Source organism: Hyaena hyaena, unplaced genomic scaffold (assembly GCF_003009895.1).
Source record: "Hyaena hyaena isolate Hyena2069 unplaced genomic scaffold, ASM300989v1 scaffold_534, whole genome shotgun sequence".
NCBI lineage: Eukaryota > Metazoa > Chordata > Mammalia > Carnivora > Hyaenidae > Hyaena > Hyaena hyaena.
Window position 1 is genome coordinate 552422 of NW_024081166.1, and position 23361 is coordinate 575782.

Here is a 23361-nt window from a genome sequence, read left to right on the forward strand (position 1 = left end):
TTAAATCTTGTAAACCTAAATCTAATAAATTTATAAGTTCAGTCATCTAAGTTCTCCTAAATACTAAGCTTTGTTTACAAACTTGTTACATAAGTTATATTATAGTCACAAGTCTAAGATAACAGATTCTCTAAAAATATTTCAAACATCTTTAAAAAAATCCTAGAAAATACATAGACAAATTATCAGTTAATGCCCAACCTATCAATACATTTTTATGTTAAAACTAATGTAAAGTCTTCGTATTATAGGTTGGATCCATTCCTTCAGCCTGCCATTTCTTTATCCCAAGACTACAGATCTGCTGACAGAACAGTAATGCAATAGAATTTCCATCTTCCAGCCTTCCACCACAACTAGGCGTATTCATCTGGGATCAGAGCAGAAGACCTGTGTCTATCTGCCAACCACAGTCTACATTGGACAGGGACCCTTCTACCTCTTTCTTATAGTCAGGCTTTTGCTTGCCATTGTTAACAGAAGCTTTACAAGCCCTCACATAAACTGAACATTTAAGTCTTACATTTTTGCAACCTGGTTCTTTTCCTAGAAATGATGCATCCCTTAAGTTTTTCCCTTAGGTTTTATAACCTGGTTCTTTTCCTAGAAATGATGCATCCCTTAAGTTTTTCCCTTGGGTTACACTTAATCCCTATTATAATTGGATTTTTCTATGTCCAATTATGTAGAAACTCTGTAACCTTTGGCATTAAAGCCTATTTGTGTACTGATGGAGTTTTGACACCCTACTTAGGTTACTATAGCAACCCTTTCTCCTTTATAATTTAATAGCTGACTCATTGGCCATCAGTCATTTTATTGACAAAGATGATCAAGTTTAGTTTTTTACCCCTTTAAATTCACAAAGCCAAAATGATTTTTCTCTCCTAGGAATGCCAGAATCACCTCCGCAGATATGGAAATGTGAATCTGGAACTGGTGACTCGAATCATTAGAGATGGTGGCCCATGGGAAGATCCAGTGTTGCAAGCTGTTCTTAAAGCCCAGCCAGCATCTCAGGAGATAGGTACTTCAGGAGACTCAAAATCAAAACCAACATTTGTGAGAAGCAAGCGCAATTTTCATTTCTAACTAGAGCAGTAATAGTGATTTTTCTTTATCTTCTAATACTGAATAAGAGTAATGTATTTTCACATGAAGTGTGTTTAAATTGTTATACTAACCTGGCCCAAGAATGATTTTTGACACCAGACTAGATAACTTTATTTCTAGTAATTTTCCATTTATTCTAATGGGAATTCAGTGTTAATACATTTACTGTCCAGATGTTACTTACAGAGAGTTTGTTTTCATCACTTGTTATATTTTAAAAATATTTAAGTAGAAACAGACACTCTTTAAAAAAAAAAATACCCTGCTTAAGCACATGGAATCTCCCTTACACAGGAAGCTCTGAGGGCTGGAACTCTGTCAGTTTTTGTCACCACTACTGTATATCCTATACCCAGCTCAGTACCTGGTACAGAGTAGGTATTCAATATAAGTATTTGTTAACTGAGTGAAGTGACCAACTGAGGAATGTGTAAGTGAATGAGTGACTAGTTGAATGAACAAGTAACTTTCAATTCCAAATACTCTGGAGCAGTATTTCCCAAATTTCATCCATTAATAGAAGTTGAGTTTTATCTCATCCCTGAATGACCTGCATGCTTTGATATCACCTCCTTTCCAACCTAGATCCACAGTGTTTCCTGTGGGCCAAATTTCCTTTTGAGGCAAGAGGTTCTGTCAATTACTTCTAATTAAATCTTTTAAAAAAATGTTTGCCATATTATTCCTGAGCCCCAGAACATTTTGGATCACCAAAACTTAGAATGTAAACTCAGTAGTGTAAGCAGAACATTTGAAAGCATGGAGAGAGCCCATGGAGTGCAATTATAAGACGGCCAGAGGAAAAGACAAGACTCCCCACCCTTGGTCTGGTGAGGATACTTCACACCACATGTTGTGCTGAGCAGGTTAGGATCTTTCCATTTGTCTCAGGTTAAGAATTGGGGGTAGGTTTTGAGTAGAGTTGAGTGGATAAGGGGCTATGCTTCTCCAGCTTGAGAACAAGTCAACTCCAGATACAAGTGTGGAGGACTGTGACAGAGATGTGAGAGAAGATGATGAAAGAGAGAAGGTCAGAAGTAGTTCAAAGTGATGGGTTGAGATAGGAGGTAGAATAAAATTCGAGGAAAGAGCTCAATATATATCATAATGATATAGTGGTAAATACCCAGGGGATGGATACAAAGGAGACTGGAACTTGATGTGAGGGTTTCAGAAAGGAGTAAAAAACTGAAGAGGGAGGCAGTTGGAACCAAGGAGGAAGAGTTGTATCATCCAGGAAAAGTATATAGAGTCAGTATAGGGAAGGCAAGGGGGACAGACTAAAGAAAACTATGAGGAGACTGGGGAATATGGCCAGAGGGCACAGGAGCTAAATGTGGAGCTTCAAAAGAAGTGGGAATAGAGAAGAAAGTTTGGGCTTTTCAGGGAGCTTTTAGGTTTCTCTGACTAGGAGCTAGAACAAATCTGTTGTTGGTTGGTATAAGGGCTAATGATATCTTTCTCTCTCCCCTCCCTCTTCTCTCTCTCTCTCTCTCTCTCTCTCTCCCCTTCCTCTCCTCTTTCACTCTCTTTCTTTCCTGTCCTTACATACATATTCCTTTCATACTTCCACTAGCATACGTCACTTTGGGAAAAGCTGCTCTAGAGCCTCATTAATATGGATGACTGTCCTCTAGTTGGTGACCATTAGGGTAAAGACCATTCTGAAGTTTATCTTTGTATTAACTATATAAATCATTGTCTGCTTATCATATACTATAAACAGAATTGCAGGGCAAATGTTGAAGCCCAAATAAAACATCACTCACAGGCATTTTAGAAGCTACTGATTAAACATACATGACTAATGAATGAAAACACTTTTGATTTGAAATCATGAAATGTGGGTCCCTGTTCCTGCTCTGCCACTTATTCTTTGTCCTTGGGCAAGTCATTTGACCTCTCTGAGTCTCAGTTTTGTGATCTGTGAAAAAAGTATTAGGATACCTGTCATAGGTTGTTGTTAGGTCTAAATAAACTTATGTAGATAAAGGTGTTTATATGTTTTTAAGTTGTTTAAAGCAACAACTTTAAATTATTTAAATAATTATCCTTAGTAATACATGAGCATATATTAATGAGTGATCCTTTTTGGTACTACTTTTGGCTTAATTTTTTGTTAAAAGGTAGTAAAATATATTTTCATTAATTCAGATTACTTTTCTCTATAAATCAGTGTGGTTTTAATGACAAAATAGGATTCAGCCTTTTAATCTTACAGTAATGAAAATATTAGGCAACAAAATATAAAGTACATGAATAGACTAGAAATTCCAGGCCCCATATTATCTGAAACATATTTTAACATATTAGTGAACTGAAAAGAGAATATTTCACTTTTTTTAAAATTAAAAAAATTTTTAGACTGAAAAGAAATCAACAGATACTTCTTGAGTTTTGGTATTGCTCTTATTTCCAATTTTCTGATCATGTAACTGAATAATCTTTTCATAAATAAACTCATACTAAGGAAAATGCTATTTAATTAAATAGCCAGTTAATCTAATTAGATGCCACATGTTAGTGGTAAAGTTTCAAACAACAAAGTTTGAGAATCTTTTCTTAAGAGTAATAAGAGTTTGTTTTCTTTTTAATATAGTGAACAAATATTTAAGTTCTGAAAACCCACTGTTCTTTGAACTACGTGCCAGATACCTAATTGCTTGTGAACGCATACCTGAAGCAATGGCTCTTATTAAATCTTGTATAAATCACCCAGAAATCAGCAAAGACTTGTACTTCCATCAAGCACTCTTCACATGTTTGTTTATGTCGCCTGTAGAAGATCAACTATTCCGGGAGGTACTGTTTGAGATCATGTGCCTTTTACTATTTTAACTGTATCCAAAAAAAAAAAAAAAAAAAAAAAAAGCCCATTCTTGTAAAATTCCTTTTACAGTATCACCAAAGGTTTTAAGATTACATTATTTAGATGTATTTTCTTTGGCACTATTCTTTAAGTGTTGAATTAGACAATCTGAGATTGACAATTGATGAAATTAACAAAGCATTAATAAGCTTTGTTATTATGAAAATGATAATTTTTCATAATTATTACTGACTAATCAGTAAGCATTATACATGTTGAGCTTATTGTGTGACAGAAGAGATTAAATAAAAATTGGAAGTATTTTAAATATAAATTTAAATTAATTATTCAGCACTTGTTTTGTAAATACTTTTATAAAATATTTTGCCTTTTAAGCAAAATACTAAGAAATTAATGATCATGTTTTTTTTTTTTTTTTTTTTAAGATGAAACAATCTTTTCCTAATATAGAACCTATTTACTTACAAGTGTGGACATTAGTGAGATTAAAAGTAGTTACAAATTGCAGGTGCTAAGTAGTGAAACTGTGAAACCATGAAAATATTTCTGTGTAATTCATCACTGTCTTTGTAGAAGAAAACCAGAAATCTAATTTTTTCCCTGAATGTTTAATCTAAATATTTAATCCAACTAGCTTTTTAGGTATTTTTAATGATACGTACTGATTTTTCTTTTCCTCTTGTAGCATTTGTTGAAAACTGATTGTAAGAGTGGAATTGATATCATCTGTAACACTGAAAAAGAAGGCAAGACTATGTTAGCCTTGCAGCTCTGTGAATCCTTTCTTATTCCGCAGCTCCAGAATGGGGATATGTATTGTATCTGGTAAGTGTCCCTAATATGGGAACTGAAATGATAAGATGGGGAATAGAAGGAGAACTGGTTGGCAGAGTCTGGACTTTATGTTTTTAAAAATGTCCTGTGAAAATGTTAAGTCACTTTTAAAAAATTTATTGTGCAAGAAACAACAGTAAGTTGTAAGATGTAAAAATTAAAAAAGACAATGACCACGTGTATCAGCAATTGACAGTATAAATGTTTAAAGAATGTATTATAATGAAACAATTATATTTTAAAGTAAATGTGGAGTATTAGTTTTTTAAGATTTTATTTTTTAGGGCAGTTTTACGTTTACAGTAAAATTGGGAGGAGGTACAGACATTTCCCATTATAGCCGATCCCCACACATGCATAACCTTCTATATTATCAACATTACTCAGAAACAAACAAAAAAGCATTATTCACCAGAAGGGTACTTTTTTTTTTTTTTTTAAACCAAGGATGAACCTATAGTGGCACATCATAACCACCCAAAGTCCAGTTTCTCTTAGGGTTCACTACTGGTTATATATAATCTGTAGGTTTGGATAAATGTAGTATCACACAGAGTATTTTCACTGCCCTAAAAGTCCTCTGTGCTCCACCTGTTCATTTCTTCTCTTCCTCCCCTGACCCTCACCTCTGCAAACCACTGATGTTTTTACTATTGTCATAGTTTTGCCTTTCCCACAATATTGTATAGTTGAAATTATACAGTGTGTAGCCTCTTCAGGTTGGCCTTTTTCACTTAGTAATATACACTTAAGGTTCCACCATGTCTTTTCATAGTTTGATAGCACATTTCTTTTTAGTGCTGAATTATATTCCATTGTCTGGATTGCCAGTTTATTTATCCATTCACCTACTGAAGGACATCTTGGTTGCTTTCAAGTTTTGCAACTATGAATAAAGCTGCTGTAAATATCCGTGTGCAGGTTTTTGTGTGGACATAAATTTTCAACTCCTTTGGGTAAATACCATGGAGCACGACTGCTGAAATGCATGGTAAGAGTGTTCAGTTTTGGAAGAAACTGCCAAACTGTCTTTCACAGTGGGTGTACCATTTTATATTCCCATCAGCAGTGTACCAGAGTTCCTGGTGCTCATTCTTACCAGCATTTGCTATTGTCAGTGTTAACAAAATTGGGCCATTCTAATAGGAATATGGTGGTCACTTGTTTTAATTTGTATTTCCCTGATGACGTGTGATGGGGAGTATCTTTTCATATGCTTGTGTTTTAACTGTGTATCTTCTTTGGTGAGGTGTCTGTTAAGATTTTTGGCCCATTTTTAAATCAGATTATTTTATTTTTGTTGAATTTTAAAAGGTCTTTGTATATTTTGGGTTAATAGTCCTTTATCAGATGTGTCTTTTACAAATATTTGCTTGCAGTCTATGGCTTATCTTTGAATTTTCTTGATATTTTCTTTCACAGAGCAGAGTTTTTAATTTTAACAGAGCCTAGCTTATCAGATATTTCTTTTCATGGATCATGACTACAGTGTTGTAAAAAGACATCACCATACCCAGAGGTATCTAGGTGTTCTCTTTTGTTTTCTACTAGTTTTATAGTTTTGCATTTTATGTTTAGGTCTGCAATCCACTTTGAATTAATCTTGTGAAAGGTATAGTATGTGTCTAGATTTTTTTGGCATGTAGATGTCCAATTATTCCAGCACCATTTGTTGATGAGACTATATCTACTCCACTGTATTGCGTTTGCTCCTTTGTCAAAGAAAAGTTGACTATATTTATGTGGGTACCTATTTCTGGCCTCTCTTCTGTTCTGTTCTCTTGATGTATTTGTCTATTCTTTCACCAAATACAACATGCTTATTAGTATTAGTCTTCCACCTTTGTTCTTCAATATTGTATTGGCTATTCTGGGTCTTTTCCTCTGCATATAAACTTTCAAATCAGTTTGTACCCATAAAATAACCTGCTGAGGTTTTGATTGGGATTGCATTCAATTTGTACATCAAGACAAGAAGAATTGACATAATGACAATATAATATTGAGTTTCCTACTCATGAATATTGACTATCTCTCCCATTTACTTAATTCTTTGAATCATTAGTTTTATAGTTTTCCTCATGTAGATCTTCTATGTATTTGGTTAGATTTATGCCTAAATACTTCATTATTGGGATGAAAGATATATAAAGCTAATATAAATGGTATTGTATATTAGTTTGTGAAAACATTTTTAAAACTACTTAAAAATGATTAGTAGGATATATGAAACATCTAATTTACCTAGCAATCAGGTAATTTAGAAGGTGGTATTAGAATGTTTTTAGTACACGTCTTCAAGTCCTATTAGGTGAAATCATGAATAATTATAAAAGATTCCCTTTCCCAGTACACACACACACACACACACACACACACACACACACCCTATCACTCTGACATTTCACTAATTTTTTTTTTTTAAGTTTATTTATATTACTTAGAGCATGTGCACACATGTGAGGGAGGGAATGGCAGAGAAAGAGGGAGAGAGAGAATCCCAAGCAGGCTCCACCCTATCAGTGCAGAGCCAGATGTGGGGCTTAATCCCATGAGCCATGAGATTATGACCAGAGCTAAAACCAAGAATTGGACACTTAACCAATTGAGCCCCCTGGCACCCTGACATTTCATTAATTCTTAAAGGAGAACTAGGTTTCATTTGCTAAACATAATAATCTGAAATGATACGGGCTATAGACATTTTTTAATCAGTATTTTTGAATTTTAAATTCTGAAATACATATTTATTTTTCACAAATATTCTCTTTAATAGATCAGTTTAACATTAGTGGCAAATTTTAATAGAGTAGAAAGGCTTCACTATATATTGTCTATATTTAAAGTTTATTTTTCTGAAGAAAGACATTCCAGGACTAATGTCACTGTAGATAAGAAATTTAAGAAATAAGATAAACTGTTAGTTTATTTAAACTGTTCACCCTGGTGGTTACAGCTTGTTAAATTAAAGTAATATATTGGTTTAAGAGTGTTTGGTAGTGAGAAAATTATCCAAAATAGTGAGTCATGAGATATTTGGGCTTTAAAAGGTTACCAGACTCCTAAAATCACCAATATTTATCTCTTAGGAATCAATGAAAAAAATCTTTTTTACGTTTGTTTCTTTTGAGAGAGAAAGCGGGCGGGCACGCAGGGGAGGGGCCAGGGCAGGGGTGGAGAGAACCCCAAGCAGTCTCTGTGCTATCTGTGTGGAGCCTGACATTGGGCTGTCTCAAGGACAGTAGGATCATGACCTGAGCCGAAAACAAGAGTCGGACGCTTAACTGAGTCACCCACACGCTCCCTGGAATTGGTCAAGTTTAAATGCATGTTTTACATTATAAGTTTCAGTCTATCTAGTTTATTTCTCATAATAGTTTTTGAAAACTATCGCCATTAACAGGATTTCATAGAGGAATGTACATCTTGAACCACAGCTGTCAGACACCATAAACATAAGACATTTCGATCATTAGTGTTTATTCATATACTTTCTATTTTCTGATTGCCACACTCTCCACTCTTAAGAAAACTGTCATTTTCATAACCAGTCCCCAGATTATCAGGTCTGTCAGACTTTGGCACTCTTCTGCCTCATCCATCACCTCCTAACCCCACCATATACACACATAATTATAAATTCATACATGTATTAAGCAGTCTTAAGAAATATAAAATCTCTCATTCTAATATCAAGTAGCTCTTTAAAAACTCTAGTAAGCATGAGGTTCACACAGCAGGCTTGTTATTTAATGCAAGCTTTCATGCCTATTCTCAGAGCTTTTAATTTCTTGTTTGGGTAAGGACCTATACTTTTTAAAATCTTTTCTCTTTTATTTTTATTTATTTTATTTTAATTTTTAATATTTTTAATTTTAATTTTTAATATTTATTGATTTTAATTATTTTGTGTGGTGGTGTGGATCTCCTCAGGTTCATCTTGTTCTGAATTTTCTGTGCTCCTGAACCTGGATGTCTGTTTCCTTCCCCAGGTTAGGGAAGTTTTTAGGTATTATCTCTTCACCTAAGTTTTCTGCCCTTTTCTCTCTCTCTTCTTTTCTTTTGGGACCTCTGTAATGTAAATGTTTGTTTGCTTAGTGTTATCCAAGATATTCCTTAATCCATCCTCATTTTTTAATGTTCAGCTTGGTTGCTTTCCATTACCTTGTCTTTCAGACCACTCATTTTTTCTGCATTCACCGTCTTCCCTCTAGTGTATTGCTCACTTCAGTTTTTGCACTCTTCAACTCTGATTTGTACTTTTTTATATTTTTTCTTTCTTTGTTGAAGCTCTGAGTTCATCCACTCTTTTCTTTAGTCTGGTGAGCTTCTGTATGATCATTACTTTGAACTCTTTGTCAGGTAAATCACTTATCCCTGTTTTATTTAGTTCTTTTTCTGAGGTTTTGTATTGTACTTTTCATTTGGAGCATATTCCTCTGTCTCCTCATTTGCTTGACTTTCTGTGTTTATTTCTATGAATTAGGTGGAAAAGCTACTTCTCCTAAACTTGAAGGAATGATCCTTTGTATAGTCCTTCCCTGTGTAGATTATGTGTGCCTGGTGACTTTGGCTAGCTGGCTAGAGCTGTGGCTGGCATAGGCTAGATGTCCTGGGGTTCTCTGTGCTGCGCCATGCTGGTGGGAAGGCCAGAGCTGAGGTGGGTATAGGCTGGGCTGGTCCTGGGGTTCTCTGCACAGAGGGCACACTGGCAGGACAGTGGGTATGTGGGGGGCTGGGGGGTGTCGCAAGGCTCTCTTGTGTTGTGGGTGACAGCAGAAGCTGAAGTGGGTACAGGCTGAAGTATCCTGGGGCATTCTGTAGGGGGTGCCCTCTTGCGGCAGCTGGAGCAGAAGTGGGTGTGGACCACAGTGTCCTGGCAAGTTGTCTGGAGCTGAAGTGGTGTGAGTCTGGAGTGTTCCAGGGTGCTTTGTGCCTGTGTTACCTTGTCAAGTAGGCTGGAGCTACAGTGCACACTGACTAAGGGTGACCTGGTATGCACTGTACTGGGCCTCCTTGGTGAGACCGTTGGGGCTGCTATGGGTAGAGGACCAGGGCTCACTGAGGTGGTAGGGTGTCTGGACCATGCTCCTGTCCATGCTGTAAAGGTGGATGGGGATGTCAGCTGTGGTGTTTGACAGCCCCACTGACCTAGAGAAAGTTTCAGCAGTCTTCCTGCCATTTGGCAGAGTTGTAGGGCTAGATCCTTTATATTCTAGTTGCCTTTGCAGCTTTTTTTCTGTACCTCAGGGCATATGACTCTGCTCATTGTCCCTTATTATTATCCGTCCCCACTGCAGTTTACAGGGGTGGGAGTGGGGATTCCCTGCATTACCGTGTCATGTCTCTGTCTTTCTTGCCATTTTCTGTGTGGTCACTCTTTCTTTTGTTGTGCAGAAGTTGTTTAGTCAGTCCTCGGTTCTTCAGGAGGAATTGCTCTGTATACGTGCAGATTTGTTGGGTCTCTGGAGGAGGTGAGTTCAGGGTCTGCCTACATTGCCATCTCGGAGCTAAATTCTTAAACATTTAAGACAATATCTAGAAGGTGAATTTAACGATAAACTCATTTAATATTATTTTATAGGTTAAAATCTTCAGACTCTGAGATAGAGTCAAACAGCTAATTAGTAGCAGAGCTGGGTCTAGAAACTAGTTGACTTATCTTCCAGGGAAGTGTGTTTTTATTTAGATTATGGAAATTTGTATTAAAAAGTTTACCTTGTAAATTGGAATTTCAAAAAGAGGAGGAGATCAGGAGGCAGTGGTAAGACATACAGTTTTAAATATTTTTAAAGAGTTACCATTTCTTGATATGTAGTTATTCTGAAACATAGTCATGACTGTTAAAGTAAATCTTTTCCTATGGGGAAAGGAATGTTCTGACTTTGAATATATTAAGCCAACAGAATATCTTTAGCCTGTTCCTTTTAATATACTCATAAGTAAACTGAAATCCCAAGTATAAAGAAACAAACAAACGAAACAATAAAATATTTTCTTCTTTTGGCTAATCATTTTACTCTTTAGGGAGGGAATCTTAAAAATAGAAGAGTGCCTATCTTTCCTGCCCCCACCTACTGGCACCCTCTAAGAATAGAAGCTGGTTGTGTGACTCCCAGCTGCCTAACTGGAAAGGAATCTTCAGCCCGTTCCTTTGTCTGTCCTTCTGAGTAGGCGGAGTACTGATTGCCTCTCCTCATTTCTGAATGCTGGCATCCTTTTCTCTTCTAAAAGTTGATTTTCACCGTAACTTGAAGAGCAGGATTTTTTTCCAGCCTACAAGGTCTGTGTTGTCGGTTTCATCTTGGCTTTCCCTATGAACCAGCTTACTTCATCTCCCTTCTCTGGACAGAACCTGATCCACAGTCCAGTTTTGCTCTATCTGAAGCCAGTAGAGCAAGCAGCCAGCCCCATTTCTCTCACCATTGCTAATAACAACAACTACTACTACTAATAGTAATAATAACAGCAGCTACTAATACCTTCTGAGTGCTTCCTATAGTCTATACTTCATATATACATTCTCTCATTTATTCCAGTAAACTTACGGGGTAGACTATAATATGGCTAAGCCATGTAAATAATAAGTAATAAAGTAAATAATGAAGCTAAGATTCAAACCCAGGCAGCCTGACTCAGTCTCTGCTATTAAATATTACTTACTATAAATAGGTCAAACAAACAAAACATGTATCTTGTAAAGGTGTCTATAGACCCTGTTCTAGACTTCATTCTCTGCAGCTTGTTACTTGATGATTTTATTAGTAGTTACTTACCTGGAAAATGTGTTTGTATACCATATAGGAGCTGTGTTTTCTAAAGGACCTCTGTTTGAAAAGAAAATGTAAGCTCCATCAACACTATTTGCTCATGAGAAAAGAAGACTATTGTGGGTTTTCAGAGTTTTTGTTTTCCTTCAAAATCTAAAGTACAAGTAAAACCTGATACCCCTTTTATAAATTCAGTCAAAATGGAGCTTCGTAAATATATCCTGAGATTTCCAGATTCTAGAGATTTGCCTACTAGAAAGCTAAAATCCATATTGGTAGCCCTTTCCTGGCAAATTTATTGAGAATCTTGGGATTACATTTTGTTCACCAAGTTTTATCCTGAAATAACAGAAACAAAGGGGAATAAGATCTCTGTCTTCAAAAAAGAAAAATAATAATAATGGTGTACCCTAAGGATGTCTATTAGGAGTCTCTATTTTTTGGAGCAATTTGGAGAATATATACATTTCTAATATATTAAACATTGGTGTGTGTCATAATGAGTGCTATGAATACTCTCCCCTAACTTCCAGTTATCATTTTTTATTTTTTGTTTTTAAATCTGTTGCAGAGATCTGCCAGGTCTTCTTAAACACAGTTAATCTACTTGCCTTCTATCTCATCCCTTTGTTTATAAAATACTCCTTATTTAGAATGTCCACCATCATCTTATACATCATTCTTTGTCTACAGTTTCCCTTAATATATTTCCTCAAGATGCTCCCTCTAAATGCTCTTAGCATTTAGGAATACATTTTTTTAGCCAGTTTATTAACAAGCAAATATTTGTTGAATAAATGTCACTGGTTGGTACTATTAAGATTATAAAGATAAGGAAAGAATATAGGAAATTAGTGATTTATTAAAAACATCAATACCAGAATTTCACCTAGGTGTTTTCACTTAACTCTCTCAATTCTTTTTTTGTATAAGAAAACTGTGGCTAAAAGACATAAAAGCCACCTAGCTAGTAAGAAAACGGAGTTGGAATATATACTAGTCAATTTGCAAGTGATAACATCCTATGTCTGACTAGTTTAGGGAAAAGTTAGTGCACATGGAAAAAGTACTGGGTCATGACAAAAAAAGGGGGAAGGACAGAGTAGGTCCCCAAAGATAACTGCTTCCAGGAACACTGATTTCTCTGCCAGTTGACTTCATTCTCTCCTGTTGCAGACTAGAAGTAATGTCAACAGGCTCCAGCCTTCATAGTTTAGAGTTGAGAACATTCCAGGGACTCTGACGGGCCTCACTAAAGTCAGTTTCCTACAATTAATATTGTAAGGAGGGTAAGGATGGTTACATGGTTAAAATGGTCACTGGTGTTCCAACCTTGTATAGTAGGGCTATTTCTAGAAAAAGATGGCTTACTGTGAACTGGGTAATATCACACCAATTAGTGTATAATGCCCTAATGAGAAATCTCTTATTCCCCGTCTCATGTTTTTGCCTCTATCTCCACTATAGAATGTGTCACTGAGATTAACAATGTAGTAACAGTTGGGGGAACAGGACCTATAAAATATCAACAAGGAAATCTATGAAAGGCATGAAACCAACAAGAGGAATAAGATCTATTCTGAAGTAGTTATCACTTTAGTTTGGGGTATTCATGAAGGTGTTCATGAAGGGTATTTGATAGGGATTTTGAAAGATAAGCTTATCTTAGAAATAAGGTACTTTCTGAGTACAGCAATTAGCATACACAAAATGAGAATAAACAAAGCACATTAACTAACTAACCCTGAAGAGTGCCCAGGATTAAAATCCTATCCTTCTGACTCCAAAACCCATGTTTCTATTGCTGTTAATACTACATAAAATATGGAATAAGCACTGAATGAAATTATTTGAAAGTCTGGAAACAGATCAGTTTAGCAACTGTAGAAATATATATGTAAAATTAGAAGGCCTAAGGTAGTAGCACTGAGAAAGAATGGTATGGCTATGAGCAAAAATATAATTGCAATAGAAAGGCTGTGGAAAATAAACAGATTAGAACCAAACAGGTTCTAGGAGTGTTTAGTGTCATTGATTGACATTGCAAAAGAGAACCAATTTTGCAGGAGTTTTAATTCATTCTAAGAGGGTTATAGCGTTAGAAAGCAATCTAAATTGAAATACCCAGGCATGGAAATTGGGAAAGAAGTCAGAGCTATAGATTTGGGAGCCAAGTGTGAAAGCTGGTGAGCTTTTATATGCAAGAAAAGTGGGGTTGTAGACTGAAACTTATGAACACCCATACAGCTAGAAGAAGATGGAATTAGAATTTTGGTTTTTCTTCTTCCGTGTTGCTTGGCATTATTTTCCATTTTGTGCTTTCTGTATTGTCTCTTTAAGTAAACTGTGTACCCCTTCACGATAGTAGTCAAGCTGTCCTTAGACTTAATAGCTGTATGTGTTGGGCTCAAAGTACATGCTCAGTAAATCACTTTAAAAAAACAAACAAAACGAAACCATTTTGATCAATTATTTTAACACTTTTTAGATTGTGATGCTTATGTAATCTGACACATTTTAAGGAATTCTAATTTACTAGAATAGGATATCTGAATATATCAATTATATGTTATGATTTCCTTTGCCTCAAAACCCACTGCTCCTACCTTGTCCATCTAATAACTGGCCATATTTTAGAAACCAGTCTACCTGTGAAATACTTTAAATGGTCTGTAGCTTTTCTGTAAAAATACTACATCTTAACAGAAGAGCAGATGATCTTCAAAAAATTTCAGAATCTTACACGTTAAACCTAGAGTACTTTGGGTATCTTAATAGATTGAAAATAAAAAATATGGACATTTCTTGGCAGAAAGTATACAGAATTAATTTCTAAATTTACAAGTAGGGTATTAATTAAAGGCCAGAGTTTATTTTTTTAAAGTAATATCACTGATACTAGTACACCGGGATTAGAATTTGTTATCATGTACTACAGGTACCTTGGGTTTGCTAGCATATGATTAGAACTCATTCCTTACTACTGTATGATTACAATTTCTGATCTCTCTTTTTGTCCCATACAGGTAGCAGAAGTAGCTGGAAGTTAATATAATAATCCACTTACCCCCATTTTGTATCCATCCCAGCCAGGGTACTATAGAATCAGCAAAACATAGCTAATGTCTATATTGGAATAAACTCTATTTTTGATATTTCTCTCTCTTTCTCATTTACAGGGAGTTGATTTTCATATGGAGTAAACTTCAGCTTAAGTCTAATCCTTCAAAACAAGTTTTTGTAGATCAATGCTACCAGCTTTTAAGAACAGCAACTAATGTGAGAGTCATATTTCCTTTCATGAAAATCATTAAAGATGAGGTAAATAGGATATATTTATCCCTTAATTTTAAATGAAGTTTAAATGACAGTTCACCGAAACTTGAATCTTTTATGATAAAATGCTTTGAAGAGAAGGAGGATTTTAAGGCCACATTCTCCAAAAATCACATCCTTCCCTTTCCTCAACCTCAATCTCTCTACATGGTATTTAGCATATATACTGGTAAAAATAACTGAAAATACACAGAAAAACTGCCAGTTTACTTTTACTTAAAATTTAATTCGGAAACAACTGCTTCCATAAGAAGTGATTATCTCTTTTCTTTAAAAATGTCACTTTTAACACTATCCTAAATCCTGTTTGTAGAATCTTATTTGCAAATGAACTTTGTATATATAGGTAATACCTCCTCACTTTCACAGAAAACTATAGTTCATAATTTTAAGTCTGGTAATAAGGTGAAAAGGAACAATGAATTCTAAAGCATTTTTGAAATCTGACAAACTTTTATTTATTTGAAGTAATAGTAAAATCCATTACTTACTATGTAAGACTCTTACATAGACATGAAATTGGATCCTGCAAATGCCTTTACTTTTTCCCGTCAAATATTAACAGAACCTTGAATACCAAGATAAGAAGGATAAAGCTACCCTACATTTAGGTAGCTCCATTTGGCTGAATCTTTATGTGGGTTACTTTTAAATATATAAGGAAACATCTAATAAATAATCTAGTTTAATATTTCTTACAAATTATGCATTTATCACATTCATTATCATTAATTACTGTGTAATTATGTAATCATTAATTACACATTCATTACTCATTAGATGTATGTGATTATATTCCCATGATAGAAAGTTAGATATAGTGATTATATGCCCATGATAGAAAGTTAGCAGCATTGTAATCAGAGGGGTTTTATAAATTTCCTATTTTATTTTACTAACTGCATTCATAGCTTCATTATAAATAGTGAAATGTCATTCACATGCATTGTTGGGGCGCCTGGGTGGCTCAGTCGGTTAGGCGGCCATCTTCGGATCCGGTCATGATCTTGCTTTTCAGGAGTTTGAGCCCCTTGTTGGGCTCTGTGCTGACAGCTCAGAGCCTGGAACCTGCTTCAGATTTTGTCTCCTTCTCTCTCTGCCCCTCCCCCACTTGTGCTCTGTCTCTCCCTCTCTCAAAAATAAACATTAAAAAAATGCACTGTCAAAGTTAACCTCAACCTCCATCAAAAAGGGAAAAAAAACAAGCTATGTCATAGAATTCTTCTCAATATTTATTTTTTTTAATGTTTATTTTTGAGATAGAGAGATACACAGAGGACAAACAGGGGAAGGGCAGAGAGAGAGAGAGACATAGAATTTGAAGCAGGCTCCAGGCTTTGAGCTGTCACCACAGACCCGAAGGGGGGCTTGAACTCATGAGCTGTGGGATCATGACCTGAGCCAAAGTTGGATGCTTAACTGACTGAGCCACCCAGGCACCTCCCTGCTCAACATTTAAATTGCAGCAGAATCGCCAGTAAAACTTTAAAAAATAAAAATATATCTATATATATTTTTACATAGGATTCTTATTTGCACCAAAAGTTGAGTTTTGTTATATAAAGTTTACAGTGTAGGTGACGTTCAGCCAGTTTTCATAAAGCTTTCTTATTTTCACATGTCTAGTCAACATGAGAATATAAGAGGAAAAATTCAAAGATGAAATAAATATTGAAAATTTGGTTAACTGTTTACTAAAAACATCTTTAATGATGGAAAAATCCTATATGTGCCTCAGCGCTCTGTAAAGAAGCAAAAACAGTGCTGTGTGAATTCAGGAGAATGAGACCTTACAAATGGCATATGTGAAAAAGCTTCACAGAGGAGGACGCTTTAAGCTGGATTTTAAACGATAGAGAAGGATAATACTAACATGTAAAGGATTTTGTAGTTCACAAAGCACTTTTGCCTCATTGTATCACTTGTTTTTCTCACAGCTGTCCATCAACATTAATATGGTAGGAGAAAAACGTGAGGAAGTGTGTGGGAGATGAAACTAGTCAGAGACTGCCTGACGTCACAGGGCGGGTGGGTGGTGGTTGTTGGAAATCCTTAAGGGACTTGCATGTTACACTGAAAGTTGGACCTTAAGTCTATAAATGTACTGGGATTATTGAAGGATTCCAAGTAAGGAAGTATCCTGTTGCCTATGTGATGATCTTGAAAATTTTTCTCAAATTTTTATTATTTTTATGTTTATTTTTGAGAGAGTGAGCAGGCGCAAACTGGGGAGGGACAGAGAGAGAGTGGGGGACAGAGGAAGCAGGCTTTGTCCTGACAGCAGCAAGACTGCTGTGGGGTAAGACAGGGCTCGAACTCACGAACGTGAGATCATGACCTGAGCTGAAGTCAGACACTCAAGACTAAGCCACTCGGGTGCCATATGGTCTTAAAAGTTTTAAACTTAGGCAGCTGGATACATGATAATTTCAGGAGTTAAGACAGTGGATATAGGTAGAACTTGGGAGAGAGAGAAAGAATTTTCTTTTGAAGCAGTGAATTTTGAATTTACCATATCTGGAAAATCTAGATAGAAATCCCTGATTGTAACAGATAAGAAGAAATAAAAAATTTGAATTCAGTAAAGGATTCCAGGCTGAAATGATGGATTTAAGGGGAAAGCTAAGTCAGAATAGATCTGATTCCATTTTTATTTGCAAACATTTATTCAAAGGTCAATATATTATGCCAACTTCTATGTTAACAACAGAGGATACAAAAAACTGAGATACTCTCCCTGTGATTTAAGAATTCACGTCAGGGGGCAGGGACATATACAGTTATAAAACAGTATGTATGTACTTTTCATAAGTAAGTATAAACTATTCTCAGTGGAAAGAATAGGGAATGTTTAACTCTACCCTGGGGCTGAGGCCAGAATGAATGGGGAGAAAAACTTTCAGAGTAAAACTGACTCTTCAAAGAATGAATAGGAAATGGGTCAAAATTTACTACGTAGATAACGTGGTATTATGATATGCAAAGTTAAGGTCTGCTTGTGGAAGTGTAAGTAGTCAAGCAGGGCTACACAGCACATAAAGTACTAAGACATGATGCTGGCAAGGTAGTATTCCTCCCTGTCATCTATATGTAGCATATGCAGGCAGTGCGTACGTACGTACACACACACACACAATCTTAAAGGCATGTTATTATTGTATCTTTTTCTATTCAAACAAGCATTTAGATCATTCCAAATCACCAGAGGCATCGTTTATAATTTGAGTTAAGGTGGACACACAACAAATTCCCAAATGCAGTTACCTTTGAGTCATCAGTAAAAGTTTTCAAGTTTAAATAATTTTCAGATAACTTCCAAGTAGATTCATTATTCTGATTTTTATTAGATTTGGAAAGACTGTAATTGTCCTGGTCATGTGGGCCACACTTTTCTTCTTATTTGGATAAATAATATTTCTTAATAAGATAAGTAATATTTTTAGTACAGATTTATGAATGTCTGCAAGCATTTTTTTAAATCTAGCTCTTTGTAAACATCAACATTGATAAATGGTTTAAACATTTACTTTAAACATTATTTAATTTAATCCTTCTGCCTCAGAATGTAAGATTGATACCTAAAATAAATGGAGGGCTAGATTTGTAAGAAACCTTAATCACCATAAGGTTCTGAAGCATTTTGTTTTCTGGTTAGTAGGGTTTGTCAAACTTAAAAATTAATTAAGTTGGAAGCTAAATTGGAAGTCTCCTCTAGATTATTGTGAAATTAAAGAAAGATTTACTTCTGTATTAAAGAAGAATTAAATCAAGGCTACCTGGTGAGGAAAACTGCACATTTGGAATACTGTGTTTATTCAGCCTCATTTCAGAATTGTATTTTAAAAAGATAAAACACTGTAAAAATGTTTTTTACAAAAGGCATTTTAGTAATATTTTCCTCTTACAGGTTGAAGAAGACGGCTTACAAATTTGTGTCGAAATATGTGGTTGTGCTCTACAACTAGATCTTCATGATGATCCCCAAACTAAATGTTTAATATATAAAACAATTGCACATTTTTTGCCAAATGATTTGGAGATCCTCAGGATTTGTGCACTCTCGATATTTTTTCTTGAGCGCTCCCTAGAAGCCTATCGTACTGTTGAAGAGCTTTACAAACGTCCAGATGAGGAATATAACGAAGGCACAAGTAGTGTTCAAAATCGTGTTCGTTTCGAATTACTTCCAATTTTGAAAAAGGGATTGTTTTTTGATCCTGAATTCTGGAACTTTGTAATGATTAAGAAAAACTGTGTAGCATTATTGAGTGATAAATCAGCAGTTAAATTTCTAAATGAAAGTACACTGGAAAATTCTACAGGTAATCTAAAAAAGGCAGTGGAACAGCAAGGTTTAGATGAAGGGCTTGACTCTCTTAGAGATCAGAACACTGGAGAGCCTGATCCTGATGATATATCTAGAGTGCAACCTAAGGGTCACATTAATACAAAGAAAAATCTTATGACTCTTAATGTTTCCAAAGTAGACCACAATGTCCCAAGGCATCGGTGTATGTTATGTAACAAGGAATTTCTAGGCGGTCACATTGTAAGGCATGCCCAGGCTCATCAGAAAAAGGGCAGTTTTTCGTGTGTGATATGTGGTAGAAAATTTAGAAACAGAGGACTTATGCAGAAGCATTTAAAGAATCATGTTAAGAAAATACAAAGACAGCAAATTGCAGCGGCTCAACAGGAGGACCAGGAAATCCCCGCTTTGGAAGAAATAAATTGTTCCGATGCTTTCATTTCATTTGAGAATGGGAATTCTGATAATAAGGATTTGGAAGCAGAGACAATTACTGCTTCCAGTGATGGAAGCAAAGAAGTCATCCCTGCACATGTGGCTGAATTCCTTGAAATTCCCATCAGTGTATCAGAAGATGTAATTGAAAACATGATGGAAAATGGGAGTCCTGATACTTCTTTAAATAATGTCTCAGAACCTTTGCCTGTGTGTGAGGATGACTACGAGGAGGAAGAGGATGAAGAGGGTGACTATGAAGAAGACGATTATGACCTGAATCAAGAAACTTCAGTACTTCATAAAATCAATGGAACTGTGTGTCATCCAAAAGAGATATATGCTACAGATCAAGAAGGAAACTTTAAGTGCCCTGCTCTTGGTTGTGTCAGGATATTTAAAAGAATTGGATTCCTAAATAAACATGCAAGGACTGTACATCCAACTGATTTAAATGTGCGGCAAACGGTAATGAAGTGGAGCAAAGGAAAATGCAAATTCTGTCAAAGGCAATTTGAAGATTCTCAACATTTTATAGATCACCTTAATAGACACAGCTACCCAAATGTGTACTTTTGTTTGCATTTTAATTGCAACGAGTCATTTAAGTTGCCAATCCAGCTTGCTCAGCATACAAAAAGTCACAGGATATTTCAAGCTCAGTGTAGTTTTCCAGAATGTCATGAGCTTTTTGAAGATCTTCCTCTGCTCTATGAACATGAAGCTCAGCACTATTTGAGTAAAACACCAGAATCCTCTGCACAACCAAGTGAGACAATTCTTTGGGATGTTCTTACAGACTCAAATCCTAATCATCAGGAAAAAGACTCATCTAGTAATGAGAAACAAACTCTCACTCTGCCAGTTTCTACTAGCAAATCAAGGAAAGATTCCACAGAACCAAAGACGTGTACAGAAAGTATGGAGAAGAAAACAGATGGTTTAGTTCAGAATGGAAATGAACATTCTGACGACACTGTCTCTGATATAAGCTTGATAGACCAAAAGATGCCTGACATAGAGCCAAATTCTGAAAACAATTGTAGTATTAGTGATTTAGTCAATGGACACAGTGGAATAGAGCAGACACCTTTAGTTTCGTCAGAGCCTGCTTTGAAAACGGATACAAACAGAATCAGGACAGAAAATGGTTCCGTTTTGCCCAGTGTTGTACCACAAGAACATAATACCCTGCCAGTATCTCAGGCACCTTCCAAACCAAATCTGACAAGTGAACATACTTCATATGGCTTAATTTTAACAAAGCCGTATGTGAGACCACTGCCTCCCAGTTACCTTGATGAACGGTACCTTAGTATGCCAAAACGCAGAAAATTTCTGACTGATAGAGTAGATGCCTGTTCTGATCAAGATAACGTTTGTAAAAAATCCATGAAAAGATTAAGATGTGGCAAATGCCTGACCACCTACTGTAATGCAGAAGCACTTGAGGCTCACCTTGCACAAAAGAAATGTCAGACACTCTTTGGATTTGATTCAGATGATGAAAGTAAGTCTTCTATTTTCTCAGTAGATGTTATCTGTAAAAATAGAAAATGCCATAGATCTTTATGAGGTTAAGAAAGTTAGTATTTGTATAGCACAGATAATAAAGCACCACACCATACGTTATTTCTCTCAATACATACAACCACTATGGGATGATATTACTATTCCTGTTTTATAGATCAGGCAACTGAAATTCACAAGTTAAGTAATTTGCATAGGTACAGCCTATGAACTTGTGGAAGCCAGAACTTGTACACAGTTTCTCATGCTCTTTGATCAGACTCTTCACTGTGTCCAAGACATTTTCTTCATTGCACATTTCGTGTAATAAAAATTTTAGAAATAAAGTAATTATGATGGAAATGTTTTTCATCTGCATGCCAGAGTATAAATCAAGTGAAGCTGAGCTTCTATTACAGAAAGGTGAAAAAGAACCAGAAAATAATTGAAAAAAATGAGCAAAAGAAGAGTTTGCTTTTCTACTAATATCAATATTTATCGAATGAGTAAAGGGCTAAAACAGGAGTCTAACTTAGAATTCCAGTTGAACTATAAAATTTGAATTAACAGACATGTTCTGTTTTACAGGTGCCTGATAAAAATGTTTCAGAAAGATCTGTCGATCAAGCAGTAGTGTGAAAAAAGCACTGCAAGAAATTGAATCATCAGTTTGCTATTTTCCTGATGGCCTTAATTTTCAAGCGGTCTTGGATTTACTAAAGATAAAGACAAAGCACATTTTCTAGAATGAACTCAGAGAGGAGATGTGCTGGTTTAGACTCCAAAAGGGTTATTACAAAACTCCCAAAGTACCAGTTATCCAGAAACCACATTTTTAAAAAAGTTGATGACTATGAATGCAGCATGTTCAGTTTTACCTATGTGAGAAATATGTTCGGGCAACTAGTCAGAAAGGAAAACCAGCTATGGCCTTACAGAAAGGGAAAAGTTAACCAGTTATTAAAAAAGGGGGGGTTAGGGTGGGTGGTTTACAATAAACAACTTAAAATATTCTACAAAAGAAATTTGTTTTCTTGTCATACATAATCAGATGATGTCCTCCCCTTCTCATCAAACACGGTTTAAAGACCTATTGCTATTTGGTTTATTATAATTTAGAAACTGATACATGAAAATAAAATTTGATTTATCACCATGCTATCCATAAAAGATTGTAACTTGTTTCTAGATGATTGATTAGATGGAACAGAGTTCAATGAATGGGATTCCAGCACTGAAAATTAAAAATCAAAAGAAAACAAAACGCTTTGGTAATAAGCTCCACTTTCCATTTTGGTAATACCAATGAGTTGTATTTAAAGGCAGCAGTGTCAATCTTAAATAGGAAAAGAACCATCAGTAACTTTGAGGAGGGATGGGAGGAATCTAAGACCAATAAAGGCTATCTAATTGAAGGAAAACACTGAATTGCAAATAACTCAATGTGAATAATGGTATAAGCACACTGGGATATTTCTTATTTGTATATAGAGTAGTGTTAGGACATTGCTTGATGATTCATAGTAAGGTCCTTTTAGACATTAATGTGAGTTATCTAAGTACAGTCCTATAAAAATAAATGGCTGTAAAAAAATATGTCGGCTAAAATCAGGTCAAGAATTCATTGGTTTTGTTCAGTTAGGAGAGTTAATTCTAAAATAAGCCATACTACTCATGCTTTCTTATTTATTAGTGATGAATTTGGTCTGAATAGTAATTTTTATATATAAAAGGAAATATTTACACAAAAATTTGCACAGCAAGAACACAGTTAAGATATATTGATGCTTTTATTTTCCTTGATGACCAGTAATTTTCCTAAGGAAGATTTTAACTTACTAGTCAATGAATTGTTAAAACACAAAATGTTTTTTTTAAGTACCCTCTCAGATAGGTTCCACTTGTACATTCTCTAAAAGAGAAGGTTTCATGATCTTCTTTAACCTAGTAGTTTGTTAATCTATAGCAGGGATAAAATGAACAAAGATACAAAGGCAAATTCTTAAAAAAAAAAAAAAAATGGAGCTACTAATGTACCATCATCAACCAAATATTCCAGTTATTCAGATACATTTTTGTTCAAAGCAGATAATCTTATCAGACCTTGGTAGTATAGCTTCCTTAATGAAGTCACTAATGAAGGGGACATTTCTTCAAGGTAGCACCCAGACTTTAACAAGTTGGGATTTCCAGGCCATGAAGAATCTAAAAAATTTTTCCAATTT

General features: G+C 35.3%; 1 protein-coding gene across 3 annotated transcripts in view; it reads left to right on the forward strand.

Moving 5' to 3' along the window:
- Window positions 1-22104, forward strand: part of ZNF654 (zinc finger protein 654) — a 93477-nt gene extending 71373 nt beyond the window's left edge. The window contains exons 4-9 of one of the 3 annotated variants that reach the window (XM_039255594.1): window positions 892-1027; window positions 3713-3915; window positions 4629-4768; window positions 14727-14868; window positions 18791-21137; window positions 21725-22104. In XM_039255594.1, the coding sequence (XP_039111525.1) occupies window positions 892-1027; window positions 3713-3915; window positions 4629-4768; window positions 14727-14868; window positions 18791-21137; window positions 21725-21732 (2976 nt within the window). In that variant the 3' untranslated portion in view covers window positions 21733-22104. The other 2 variants (XM_039255592.1, XM_039255595.1) reach the window with 2 other exon arrangements.
- The last annotated feature ends 1257 nt before the right edge of the window (window positions 22105-23361 follow it).